The sequence below is a fragment of the Neoarius graeffei genome, chromosome 5 (assembly GCF_027579695.1).
Source record: "Neoarius graeffei isolate fNeoGra1 chromosome 5, fNeoGra1.pri, whole genome shotgun sequence".
Taxonomy (NCBI): Eukaryota; Metazoa; Chordata; class Actinopteri; order Siluriformes; family Ariidae; genus Neoarius; species Neoarius graeffei.
Genome location: NC_083573.1, coordinates 17138058 through 17152718, shown reverse-complemented (window position 1 = coordinate 17152718; position 14661 = coordinate 17138058). Strand labels below are relative to the sequence as shown.

Genomic DNA, 14661 nt, shown 5'->3' with positions numbered 1-14661 from the left:
TATTTCTGCATAAATATGACCTAAAACATCATCGGATTTTCACACAAGTCCGAAAGGTAGATAAAGAGAACCCAGTTAAACAAATGAGACAAAAATATTATACTTGGTCATTTATTTATTGAGGAAAATGATCCAATATTACATATCTGTGAGTGGCAAAAGTATGTGAACCTCTAGGATTAGCAGTTAATTTGAAGGTGAAATTAGAGTCAGGTGTTTTCAATCAATGGGATGACAATCAGGTGTGAGTGGGCACCCTGTTTTATTTAAAGAACAAGGATCTATCAAAGTCTGATCTTCACAACACATGTTTGTGGAAGTGTATCATGGCACGAACAAAGGAGATTTCTGAGGACCTCAGAAAAAGTGTTGCTGATGCTCATCAGGCTGGAAAAGGTTACAAAACCATCTCTAAAGAGTTTGGACTCCACCAATCCACAGACAGACAGACTGTGTACAAATGGAGGAAACTCAAGACCATTGTTACCCTCCCCAGGAGTGGGCGACCAACAAAGATCACTCCAAGAGCAAGGCGTGTAATAGTCGGCGAGGTCACAAAGGACCCCAGGGTAACTTCTAAGCAACTGAAGGCCTCTCTCACATTGGCTAATGTTAATGTTCATGAGTCCACCATCAGGAGAACACTGAACAACAATGGTGTGCATGGCAGGGTTGCAAGGAGAAAGCCACTGCTCTCCAAAAAGAACATTGCTGCTTGTCTACAGTCTGCTAAAGATCATGTGGACAAGCCAGAAGGCTATTGGACAAATGTTTTGTGGACGGATGAGACCAAAATAGAACTTTTTGGTTTAAATGAGAAGCGTTATGTTTGGAGAAAGGAAAACACTGCATTCCAGCATAAGAACCTTATCCCATCTGTGAAACATGGTGGTGGTAGTATCATGGTTTGGGGCTGTTTTGCTGCATCTGGGCCAGGATGGCTTGCCATCATTGATGGAACAATGAATTCTGAATTATACCAGCGAATTCTAAAGGAAAATGTCAGGACATCTGTCCATGAACTGAATCTCAAGAGAAGGTGGGCCATGCAGCAAGACAACGGCCCTAAGCACACAAGTCGTTCTACCAAAGAATGGTTAAAGAAGAATAAAGTTAATGTTTTGGAATGGCCAAGTCAAAGTCCGGACCTTAATCCAATCAAAATGTTGTGGAAGGACCTGAAGTGAGTAATTCATGTGAGGAAACCCACCAACATCCCAGAGTTGAAGCTGTTGTGTACGGTGGAACGGGCTAAAATTCCTCCAAGCCGGTGTGCAGGACTGATCAACAGTTACCGCAAACATTTAGTTGCAGTTATCGCTGCACAAGGGGGTCACACCAGATACTGAAAGCAAAGGTTCACATACTTTTGCCACTCACAGATATGTAATATTGGATCATTTTCTTCAATAAATAAATGAGCAAGTATAATATTTCTGTCTCATTTGTTTAACTGGGTTCTCTTTCTCTACTTTTAGGACTTGTGTGAAAATCCGATGATGTTTTAGGTCATATTTATGCAGAAATATAGAAAATTCTAAAGGGTTCACAAACTTTCAAGCACCACTGTACCTGCCTAGAACCATGGCTCACAATTCCTCATCCTCCAAGCACTTTCAACCAGTATGACTCAACAAGTTCAAGTTCACTTTATTCTCAAATGTTGAGAATAAATGAAATTCTTGTGCTACAGTGGCACACCCCTACAGTTGACATAATGCATGCAAACAAGCAAACAGAGACAGGAACATAGGGAGAGATTTGATATGGGTGGGAGAAAAAGTATTGCACAAGTCAACTTGCACAGGTAATAACAGTGCAACCTGAGTGCCATGGTTGATATGAATAGTGTAAATTTAGTAATAAAAATATCCATGTTTTTAAATTTAAAAATAGTGCAATGCAAGCAATTATACAACAATATGGAGATGATTGTAAACAACAGCAAACTGTGCAAAGAGAGGCATAGGAGGTAAGTTTAAAGTGTGGTACTACAAAGTGTACATATATTGATGTAAGAGGATGCTGTTTGTGAATGGCTCAATCTGGTGAGGTTGGAAAAACCAGTGTCAGTTTAATGCCATGTATTAGCAATCTCATCTATATGAGGTAATGAATCAGTAAATGAATGCTTTTTAAAACTGGCGGCAAAAAAAGTTTTTACTGTCACTGGGGGCCATGACTGCAGTAAATCAAAATCTGTCACTGGAAACAGGCCTTTCATACGGCCTTCGCAGTCACCCAATTTAAGACTGACATGTCAGACAGTGCTCTTCACCACTATCATCAACATACCAGTAGAGGTTTTTTTTTTTGTTGTTGTTTGTTTGTTTGTTTGTTTGTTTGTTTTTTTAAGAATGGTGTCCAACACACCACACCATAAAAATTGCTGTAAATTTACATTTAGATCTATGGTATTTGGCAGACACTCTTATCCATGGTGACTTACAGAAGTGCTTTGAAGTCTTTAACAATAAATACATCCTGATACTGGTTCACTCGGCCATGAACTGAGAATACTATCAGTCTAAAAATTCTTTTGGGGAGGTAATATAGTAAGAAAAGCACACCAATGACATTTTTTAAAAAAAGTGCTAATTTAGGTACTTCATGAAGAGGAAGGTGTTTAGTCATTGTTTGAAGACTGTCAGTGACTTAGCTGTTAGGACAACCAAGGGAAGTTCATGCCACCACTTAGATGCCAGAACAGAGAAGTGTCTTCATCCATATCTTCCTTGTACTCTGAGAGATGGTGGGACCAGTCAAGCCGGATTGGAGCTGCAGTGTGAGGTATGATAAGTGCTTTAAGTTAGGTGGATGCTGGTTTGTTTTTGACTTTGTAGGCAAACATCAGTGTTTTAAAACTGATGTAGGCAGCTACAGGAAGCCAGTGGATGGAGCATAGCAATGGGGTAGTGTGGGAGAATTTAAGATGGTTGAAAACAAGTTGTGTAGCTGCATTCTGGATCAGTTGCAGAGGTCAAATGGTGCTCAAAGGCAGACCTGCCAGGAACAAGTTGTGGTAGTCCAGTCTCAAAATGACAAAAGACTGAACAAGCACCTGAGTGGCCTGTGTGGGTAGACATGGACAAATCCGATCTTGTACAGGACAAATTGGCGTTGAGTGTGCCAGATTAGTAATGCGAGAGAAAAAGGAGAGTTGATTGTCCATGGTTACCCCAAGGTTGTATGCAGTTACAGAAGTTAACTGGCAACCTGGATTATTGTAAAAATTTGCAATAAACAACTGTAAAGCATATATTAAAGTACTGTAATATCATACATAGTATAAACAACACATAATCCAGTACATTTGCTCATCTGACTGATGGAGGATATAAGTGAGCTGAAAGTTAAGGGTCTTGTTCAAAGAGCTAACAATGTCAGCTTTGGTGATGCTGGGATTTAAACACCTACCTTTTAATCTGCAACTCAAAGCCTTAACCACTGAGCCACCATGCGGCACCGGAGGTGTGGTCGAGTGTCAGCTGTGAATGGCGAGGAGTTCAGGTTGAACTAGTGGGAAACGTGATGAGGTGCACCTGAGTCTAATTACTGGCTGTGTATTAACCTGCGTCTCTGTGTGTCTTTCAGACAGCCAGGAACAAGAGAGAGAGCTGTGACACCCCGTCGCGTGTCTGTAGTGTGTTTGTGTGTTAATTGCCAGTCACTGAAAAGTGTAATAATAAAAAAGAACACACCTGTTCTGAAGCCTACTGCCAGTTTCTCTGTTCCCCAAAGTCAGAGAGGTGTTACACTGGTGCTTAAACCCGGGACTGAGGAATGAATGCCACCATGGAGTCCGAACCAGTCAGAGAGCTCCTCCAAATGCTCACCAATGACCTCTAGCACCAGCAGCACGCCCTTGTAATGCTGTCAGTAGACAAGGGGCAGCGCTTCCAGGCTCTGCTTGAAGCCCAGGCAGAAGACTAGCAGGTGATCAGGAGTTGGATCCAGTTAACGGGTGCTCCAGCGGTTGTCCCTGTGGTCAGTGTGCCCATCCAGCTGGTCAAGATTCCTTCCTCAAACCATTCAAATGCCTTCCTCAAACTGTTCAAGCAGGTCGCGGAGGCGAGCTCGTGGCCAACCTCACAGTGGGTGGCTCACCTATTGCCACTCCTGTCGGGGGAAAGCCCAGCTCCTGGCTCGGCAGCTCCCGGCTACCAGCATGCTGGAGCACCCCAACTTAAAGCGGGTTGGCCATGACCCAGAAGAGCAGCGCCAGCACTTCTGCTCACTGGCATACGGTGAAGTGGGCTGGTCGTTTGTGTTTGCACAACAGCTCTGGGACGGGTGCCGACAGAAGTTGCTGGCAGGCGAGTGCAACGTCAAGACCATCCTCAAGCAAGTGACATTGGAGCAGTTCGTCACCCAGCTGCTGAGCAAGAGGTCAGTGTGGATCCGGCGTCACTGAGTGGCATCATTGGAGGAGGCAGTCCAGCTCGCCGATGACCACCTGATGGCATTTCTGGGCACAGGCGCTCTGACAAATTCTCCTCCACGCTCTCACTTTCACTTTCTCCCCCTCTCCTACCCCAGCCCCATGAAAATGGGGGCCAATTCCCCCAAAACCTGCTCCCCACACTCGTAGATGTCCTCATGTTTCTGCTCTCCCTTCTCCTGTGTCCGTGCCACCATTAACCCCCTCTCTCTCTCCACGGGTGAACTCATCTATGCCCACCAGAACTGAGAGCAAGCCTGGGCAGGTCTGTCAGCATTTTCGCAAGGAGGTGGGGCTACTGATTCACATCCCCGATGCACCACAGGCTTCCCCTGATCGAGTGGGGGCGTACAGGATAGTTGTGAGTATTCAAGGGGGTACACATCAGGCTTTGGTGGATTCTGGTTGTAATCAGACTTCCATGCATCAAAGCCTGACTCAATGTGGGGCACTGGGAAATGCATGATTGGTGAAGGTCAAGTGTTTGCATGGTGATATACATAAATATCCACTAATGCCTGTCACTATTCACTTCCAGAGATAAAAGCATAGTGTGGAGGCGGCAGTTAGTCCAAGCCTCACCCACCCACTGATCTTGGGAACAGATTGGCTGGGGTTTAAAACATTAATGAAACAGTTAGTAGTGGGTGGGTCCTGCAGTAGCACGTCTCAGGGAAATCCCACCGCAACGTTAGCTGGGGAGGCGGTCCCAGGGCCATCCGCATCAGCTATGCATCATGATGACATGGAGAGGGAGGACAGTTGTCCTCTCTCTCTGAGGAATCCCTTATGGGATTTCCCATTGGAGCAGGCATGTGACAAGTCTCTGAGACACACTTTTGACCAAGTGAAAGCAAATGATGGTTAAATTCTCCAACCTAATGTTGTGCTCTCCTTCTCGTATTTTTGTACCATTAAGGATAGGCTATATCGAGTGATGCAGGATACTCAAACCAAAGAAAAGATGACACAGTTGTTGGTCCTGAAGAGCCATAGGGAACTTTTATTCTATGCGGCTCATCATAATCCTATGGCTGGGCATTTGGGGCAGGATAAAACATTAAATCATCTCATGGCCGGTTTCTATTGGCCAGGAATTTGTGCCAATGTCTGCAGGTGGTGTGCAGCACGTCACAAATGTCAGCTCATGAATCCAGCAGCCACACCAAAAGTGACACTGCATGCATTACCATTAATTGAGATCCCCTTTGAAAGAATTGGCATGGATCTCATTGGGCCATTAGATCAATCTGCACGTGGGTATCACTTTGTATTAGTCATAGTGGATTATGCAACATGATATCTGGAAGCAGTGCCTCTCCACAATATTCCAGCATGCAGTGTTGTGGAGGCACTCTTCCACATCATCTCTCAAGTTGGGATTCCGAAAGATATCCTGACTGATCAAGGCACTACTTGTATGTCACGCACACTGCGTGAACTGTATGAATTATTGGGGATTAAATTGATTCGTACTAGTGTTTATCATCTGCAAACAGATGGGCTGGTCAAAAGATTTAACCAAACACTCAAAAACATGATTTGTAAGTTCGCTCACAGGGATGCTAAAAACTGGGACAGGTGACTAGACCCTCTATTGTTTGAAGTGCAAAGGTCCCACAAGCTTCCACCTGGTTTTCCCCATTTGAATTGCTGTATGGGCGCAAGCCCCATGGTGTCTTGGACATCATTAGAGAAAATTGGGAGGAGAGGCCTTCTCAAAGCAAAAATTCAATACATTCTTGACTTGAGAGCAAAACTCCACACACAGTCACATAAACCAGGAGAATTTGCTTCAGGCCCAAGAACATCAATCTCACCTGTACAACAGAGGGGCCCAGCTAAGGGAATTTGCACCAGGAGATAAAGGCATTTTACTGCCCACCTCAAGTTCAAAATTACTCGCCAAGTAGCAAGGGGTCACGTGGCGAATTGGGGAGGTCAACTATGAGGTCAAACATCCAGATAGAGGCAATACATGTCAAATTTACCACCTCAATCTCCTGAAACTGTGGAGAGAGGAGGTCCCTGTGGCTCTGGTGATGGTAGTTCTGGACAGGGCGGAGCTGGGACCAGAGGTAAGTCTAAAAAGTGTGGCCCAATTCACCCTGGTCCCCTGTGGAGATCGCCTCTCACCATCCCAGAGAGCACAGGTTATTAGGTTGCAGGAGGAATTCTATGATGTTTTCTCACCCCCTCTGGTCACACTGACCTCAGAGAACACCACATTGAGACTCCCCCAGGAGTGGTGGTGCGCAGCCGCCCATATCAGCTCTCTGAACACAAGAAAAACATGGTTCAAGACAAACTCCAGGCTATGCTTAAGATGGGAGTAATTGAGGAGTCACACAGCGACTGAAGCAGCCTGGTGGTCTTGGTTCCCAAGACCGACGGGTTGATCCGGTTCTGTGTGGACTATAGAAACATCACAGTGGGGTCTAAATTTGACACATATCCGATGCCTCACATTGATGAACTGCTCAATTGATTAGGCGCAGCTCGCTTTTACTCAACACTGGATTTAACAAAGGGACACTGGCAGATCCCCTTGACTCCATTATCTTTTTCCATTCCGTTTGGCTTACACCAATTTGTCACCCTTCCTTTTGGGTTGTTTGGGGCTCCAGTGACATTTCAGCATCACATGGACTGAATTCTCCATCACCACAATGCATATGCAGTAGCCTACTTAGATGATATTTATAGTAATGATTGGGAGCGGCATTTACCACATCTTAGGGTGGTCCTGAGGTCACTGAGGTGCACTGGGTTCACAGCAAACCTGAAAAAAAGTGTGCAACTGGACAGGTGGAAGAATGGTATCTGGGCTTCCACTTGGGTCATGGACAAGTGCGTTCCCAAAGTGATAAGACTGCAGTGATTGCAGCCTGCCCAAGACCTAAGACCAAAAAGGGGGTGAGGCAGTTCCTGGGGCTGGCTGGCTATTATAGGCAGTTCGTGCCTAACTTTTTGGATGTCACCAGCCTGCTGACTGACCTCACTAAAAAGGGGTGCCTGATCCAGTCCAATGAATGGAGCCATGGGAATGGACTTTTGCTCAGGAAAAGGTGGTTTTGTGTGGGGGCCTGCTGTTGCATTCTCCTAACTTTTCTCTCCCTTTTATTTTACAGACCAACATGTCAGACAGAGGGCTGGGAGCCATTTTGTCCCAGGTGGTGGAGGGGGAGGAGCGTCTGGTGCTGTACATCAGTTGCAAGCTCTCCATGTGAGAGTCAAAGTACAGCACTATAGAAAAGGAGTGTCTGGCCATCAAGTGGGCAGCCCTCAATCTCTCGTACTACCTGCTAGGATGCCCATTCACTCTCTATTCCAACCATGCTATTCTCAACACCATGCATTGCCCGAATGCCTGATTTGCCCAACCAAGACATTTGGGCAGAAATATTTTAGCGGGTTAGGCCCATTCGGGCACACCTATGGTTGGCTTCTTTAAGCACAAAAATTATTTTCGAGTGAGTACATTACAAAAAACATGACATATTAACCAGCATCCTTACCTCCCCTGTGATCATCATTTTGTTTTTTTTCTTCCCGATTTGTAACGGCAATTCTGATTGGCTGGCTTCAGGCACACATGTGTATTTGTGTGCGTGTTCTTAAAGTGGTGCATATAGTGTTTACCATCCCCCTATCAAGTAGCATCTGTGACCAGGGATTCTCAGCAGTCAAAAGTGACTGGAGATTGCTCGCATGCACGCATACACACATGCGCACACACACACAGCACGCATGCATACACAGAGAGAGAGAGAGAGAGAGAGAGAGAGAGAGAGAGATATGTTTGTGGGTAATTATATGGATCTGTGGTGCCTGCTGGAAGAGAAGGGCAGGGAGGATTGGGAATCTAGCGGCAGTCATTTACCCGATACCAAAACTTGTAGCATCCTAGCAACCATGGCAGACACACATACAAAAAGCCCAGAAACTCTTTATTTACCCGGGAAAAAACGATACAGGATTTATCTTGTAGTGTCTTGATCTCCAGATATTTAACCCAGCCACATATAAAAAGTTGTACGCCTCCATGCTCTTCCAGGTTTTCATCTGTGTGTCCATGTAGAACAATGTCTGCAGCACCACGTAGTTTGAGATGTCGGGGAACTCAACGGATGGATAATTTTTCAACTCATAATGAATGAATAACTTTATTTAAACACAATACGTTGATCAGCAGAGCTGGGGGGGTCGTGCATGTACAGATACAAATAATTACAAATACTAAAGACTAAAATGTACAAAATCTTTCAAAAAAAAAAACTTAAAACCTGTTGATTATCTGTTAATTACCTTCACATTAAGTTAATTAATCATATGCATAACTATTCTCTTTGTATTTAATTATGGCTACAATATGATCAAATTTTATTCTGCTAATGTCAAATTTAGGTGGTAAAATTTTCTTTCATAGGAAAAATCCTTCTTTGTTAGTGTGTAAGAATCTAATCCCATTGAGTGGTTTCTATATCCACTTCTTCTGAGTGTACTTCTTGGTTTTAATAACCTGCTTGTTTGCTGTACACAAACATGGCAATAAGTTCTTGTGTTAATGGACCAGACTCCACTTTTGGATCATTAATCCCTTTTAAGTGAGAATGTCCTGCAAGCATGGTTTGGCTTTTGGCACATCCATACAGTTTTAAATACAATACATACAATCTAAAAATTTGTTTTTATTGCATTTATTTAAATTTCCATCTGTAACAAGGAGTGATGTTGCATCCCATTAATACACTTTAAAGTCGATTATTAGATTCTAATGGAATAGATGAGCCAAAATAATTGGGGATCTTTTTTAATGGGCCCCAACTCGGTACAAATATGAATAGGTGGGCCTTAAAGCAGAAAAGGTTCAGAACCCCTGCTCTACAGGGCCCGGATCTGGATGCATATAATGCTGAGAGGACAGTCCACCTATGGTGGACAGAGGGACAGTGTGAACGGTGCCCACAATTTGCAGAGGCTGCACTGGAAGCTGATGTAGATGAGGACAGGTTGTTTAAGTTCCTCCTAAATGCAATAGCAAACTGAATGATAAGACAGTACTGACTCCTGTTTTATGTTTTTAGTTTCATAATTCATCTTTGCAATATTGCTAGTCATTGTTATAGGCAAAAGAAAGTGTTGTGTCCTAAACTCTATATAAAAAGATGTATTATGTACTCGTACCGTACATAAGTCTTACATATATGATATTGATTTATGTTTCATGTTTTCAGGACTTGTCTTGTTCTTCTGTTGCAGAAATAAATGTTTTTAAAAATAAATGTTAAAGAAGTGTATTTTTGTCTAAATAACTCAATTACACCCTTAGAAAACATATCAGTATTGTCTTGAACTGTGTTCTTGAAAACTTGCCGAAATACCGCAAAATTTTAAGGCAAAAGGAAATTCGGGGGGGGGGGACGGACATTTTTTTTAGGCCATTTCAAAAGTTAATGTTGAGACCTGCCATGCCCTGCTCCAGTGGCTCCACTACATGAAGGATGCCAACACATGAATCACTTATTGGTACCTGACCCTTCGTGGTGGTCCACAGGCCGGTGGCACACAGGGTGGTGGCGGATTACCTCTCCCACCTGGTGGGGGTATGTGGCAGCGGGGGCATGGTCGAGCATCAGCTGTAAACGGTGGAGAGTTCGTGTTGAACCAGTAAGTAACGTGTGATGAGGTGCACCCATGTCTAATATCTCTATATGTCTATTAACCTGCATCTCTGTGTGTCTTTCAGACAGCCAGGAATGAGAGACAGTGACACCCCATCACAGGTGTGTGTAGTGTGTATGTGTGTTGACTGGCAGTCACTGAAAAGTGTAAAAATAAAAACAACACATCTGTTCTGAAGCCTGCTCCCAGTTCCTCTGTTCCCCAAAGTCAGACAGGTATTACACACCACAATTAGCTCAATTAGCACCCACTGATTCAACCAGATCTACCACTGAATTAATAGCACTAAAAGATTGCACTGAATCAATGAGAGCTGTGATAGTTCTGCTGGCTCAGAGGATAAGGCTTTGAGCTATAAGCCAGGGGGTCACGTGTTGAAATCTCAGCATCGCCTCCTTGCCATGGTGATGGTCATGGGTCCTTGAGCAAGACCCTTAACCTTCAGTTCATTTGTGTCCTCCATCAGCCAAATGACTCCATCAGACAAATGTACTGAATTGCATTTTATTTTATACTATGTAGGAAATTAGAGTACTTTACTGTAAAATTTACCGGCAGCCCAGTTTGCTATACAATTACTGTAAAATCAACAGTACATTTTTTTTTTTTTACAGTGCAGCACAGTTCCAGAGACTTGTGCAACCTATGCCAAGATACACTGAAGCATGCTGTATAATGTGGGTTCAATACGTTATTCAAAATGTAGTTTTAAGGTAAATATACAACCCCGATTCCAAAAAAGTTGGGACAAAGTACAAATTATAAATAAAACCGGAATGTAATAATTTACAAATCTCAAAAACTGATATTGTATTCACAATAGAACATAGAAAACATATCAAATGTCGAAAGTGAGACATTTTGAAATTTCATGCCAAATATTGGCTCATTTGAAATTTCATGACAGCAACACATCTCAAAAAAGTTGGGACAGGGGCAATAAGAGGCTGGAAAAGTTAAAGGTACAAAAAAGGAACAGCTGGAGGACCAAATTGCAACTCATTAGGTCAATTGGCAATAGGTCATTAACATGACTGGGTATAAAAAGAGCATCTTGGAGTGGCAGCGGCTCTCAGAAGTAAAGATGGGAAGAGGATCACCAATCCCCCTAATTCTGCGCCAACAAATAGTGGAGCAATATCAGAAAGGAGTTCGACAGTGTAAAATTGCAAAGAGTTTGAACATATCATCATCTACAGTGCATAATATCATCAAAAGATTCAGAGAATCTGGAAGAATCTCTGTGCGTAAGGGTCAAGGCCAGAAAACCATACTGGGTGCCCGTGATCTTCAGGCCCTTAGACGGCACTGCATCACATACAGGCATGCTTCTGTATTGGAAATCACAAAATGGGGTCAGGAATATTTCCAGAGAACATTATCTGTGAACACAATTCACCGTGCCATCCGCCATTGCCAGCTAAAACTCTATAGTTCAAAGAAGAAGCCGTATCTAAACATGATCCAGAAGCGCAGACGTCTTCTCTGGGCCAAGGCTCATTTAAAATGGACTGTGGCAAAGTGGAAAACTGTTCTGTGGTCAGATGAATCAAAATTTGAAGTTCTTTATGGAAATCAGGGACGCCGTGTCATTCGGACTAAAGAGGAGAAGGATGACCCAAGTTGTTATCAGCGCTCAGTTCAGAAGCCTGCATCTCTGATGGTATGGAGTTGCATTAGTGTGTGTGGCATGGGCAGCTTACACATCTGAAAAGACACCATCAATGCTGAAAGGTATATCCAGGTTCTAGAGCAACATATGCTCCCATCCAGAAGACGTCTCTTTCAGGGAAGACCTTGCATTTTCCAACATGACAATGCCAAACCACATACTGCATCAATTACAGCATCATGGCTGCGTAAAAGGCGGCTCCGGGTACTGAACTGGCCAGCCTGCAGTCCAGATCTTTCACCCATAGAAAACATTTGGCGCATCATAAAACAGAAGATATGACAAAAAAGACCTAAGACAATTGAGCAACTAGAATCCTACATTAGACAAGAATAGGTTAACATTCCTATCCCTAAACTTGAGTAACTTGTCTCCTCAGTCCCCAGACGTTTACAGACTGTTGTAAAGAGAAAAAGGGGATGTCTCACAGTGGTAAACATGGCCTTGTCCCAACTTTGAGACGTGTTACTGTCATGAAATTTAAAATCACCTAATTTTTCTCTTTAAATGATAAATTTTCTCAGTTTAAACATTTGATATGCCATCTATGTTCTATTCTGAATAAAATATGGAATTTTGAAACTTCCACATCATTGCATTCCATTTTTATTTACAATTTATACTTTGTCCCAACTTTTTTGGAATCAGGGTTGTAGAATTTGATTAAAATTCACACTGTTGTTAAAATACACTCAATAAAAGGTAAAAACACAACTTGTTTATGTTTAAAATCCTAAATTCAGAGTTTTAACTTGGAAAACTTCCTACAAATGTTTCAAAAACATTTACAAAATGGCAGTAGATGTCGTTGTGCACGGGGAGTTTCGTACCTAGCCATGGTTCCTCCCTCCACTGACTCCTGGCTCCCATTCTCACTGGAAGCGCTCACTGATTGCGAAGAGGGAGACATAGGGGTTGGGACTAAATAATGAAAATAACAGGTGTCCCATGTTAAAAGCTGGAGTGGCTGCACTGGAGCCCAGCACAAGCCGAAATAATGGATCAAAATGATTAAATTAAAAAGGACATAAAAAAGAAAAAGGAAAAAAAAACAGAGAAATTTACATATAATTATCGTCATTTCTGATATATTTTGAGAATCTGTAATATACACTCACCATCCACTTTATTAGGAACACCTGTATGCCTGCTCATTTAATCAGCAACACAATGCATAAAATCATTTAGATACAGGTCAAGAGCTTCAGTTAAAAGTTACCATCAAATATCAGATGGGGAAAATACAAACTCTCTGCGACTTTAACTATGACATTGTTAGTATCAGATGGACTGCTGATCGCCTGGGATCTTCACACACAACAGAGTTGCAACACCTTGTTAATGAGAGAGATCAGAGTGAAATGACCAGACTGGTCTGAGCTGATGGTAAGTTTATAGTAAACATCGTAAATAAGCACTCTTTACAACCGTGGTGAGCAGAAAAGCATCTCAGAACTCACAATACATCAAAACTTGATGTGGATGAGCTACAACACCAGAAGACAATAACCGAGTTCCACTACTGTCAACCAAAAACAAGAATCTGAGGATATCATTTGCACAGATTCAAGAAAACTGGAAAGTTAAAAAGACTGTGATTTTTTTTTCTAATCTTCAACTGTCCGCATTTGGAAAGAGTGATTGTATGAGTTGATATATCCTTCCTGGCAGCTCGAACCACTCTGGCCATTTGACTCCGATTTCCCTTATCAACAAGGTGTTTTCCCCCTCAGAACTGTTGCTCACTCAATGTTTTCTGTTTTTTTTTTTGCTCTATTCTGTATCAAGTTTAGAGACTGTCCTGTGTAAAAATCCCAGGAGATTAGCAATTTCTGAAATACTCAATGCAGCTCATCTGGTACCAACAAGCATGCCATGAAAAACAGTTTGTTCCCAAGAGCTGTGGACTCACTTCTGAAATCATAAACATGATATATACACCTGATGGACAAGTGCAATACATAATCATGCTGCTTTATTTTTAACCCATTGCTTTTATATATATTTTTTTATTTGACTGATTGACTTGTGTCTATTAATTTATTTATTATTGCCTATTATGCACCTTTAAATCACAAAATGCTGCTTTTTGGAGTTGCTGCAAACAAAGTTTTGTTGTTTTTTATATGCAATGACAATAAAACCATCTAATCTAATGGTTAAAGTCACAGAGATCACACTTTTTCCCCCATTCTTATGTGTGATGTGAACATTAACTGAGTCTCTTGACCTGAATTTGAATAATTTTTGCATAGTGCTGCTGCCACATGATTGGCTGATTAGGCAACTGCATAAATGAGTAGGTGTACAGGTGTTCCTAATGAACTGGATGGTGTGTGTGTGTGTGTAAGAATAATTAACATTGTGTTTAGTGGTGATGATATCCAAAATTTGGATTTAAAGTTATTGTTATTGAACACGATGTTATTAAATACAGATGTAATTTGTTAGTCTTTTCGTATTTGCCACAGTGGAAATAAAATGTAGCAACATTGTTGATTTATGAATTATTTTATCATGTAATCTTACAGACACCATTCTACATCCACAAAGTGAAATGGTTTGCTCACAAATGCTGGAAGCAGCTCCAGTGTCCTATCTGTTTTACCCAGAGGTGGACAGTAATGAAGTACATTTACTTGAGTACTGTACTTAAGTACACTTTTTGAGTATCTGTACTTTACTCAAGTATTATTATTTTTGAAAACTTATGACTTTAACTTCACTATATTTGAAAGAGAAATATCGTACTTTTCACTCCACATTTCGATCAATGTCCTTATTACTATGAAGCAGCTTTGAAAGTGGATGTTTTTTTTTAATCTTCTTTTCTAAAACGTGATTGGTTTTTTCGCAGATGACA

At 42.1% G+C, this 14661-nt stretch overlaps 1 protein-coding gene across 2 annotated transcripts in view; it reads right to left on the bottom strand.

Annotated features, from left to right (window-relative positions):
- The window catches only part of dync1i1 (dynein, cytoplasmic 1, intermediate chain 1), a 78845-nt gene that overhangs the window by 42615 nt on the left and 21569 nt on the right, over window positions 1–14661 (bottom strand). Inside the window, exon 4 of one of the 2 annotated variants that reach the window (XM_060920438.1) lies at window positions 12629–12686. The exons of the other annotated variant lie outside the window; for it this stretch is intronic. Coding sequence (XP_060776421.1) covers window positions 12629–12686 — 58 coding nt within the window. The remainder of the gene's footprint in view (window positions 1–12628; window positions 12687–14661) is intronic. 2 annotated transcript variants of the gene reach the window in all.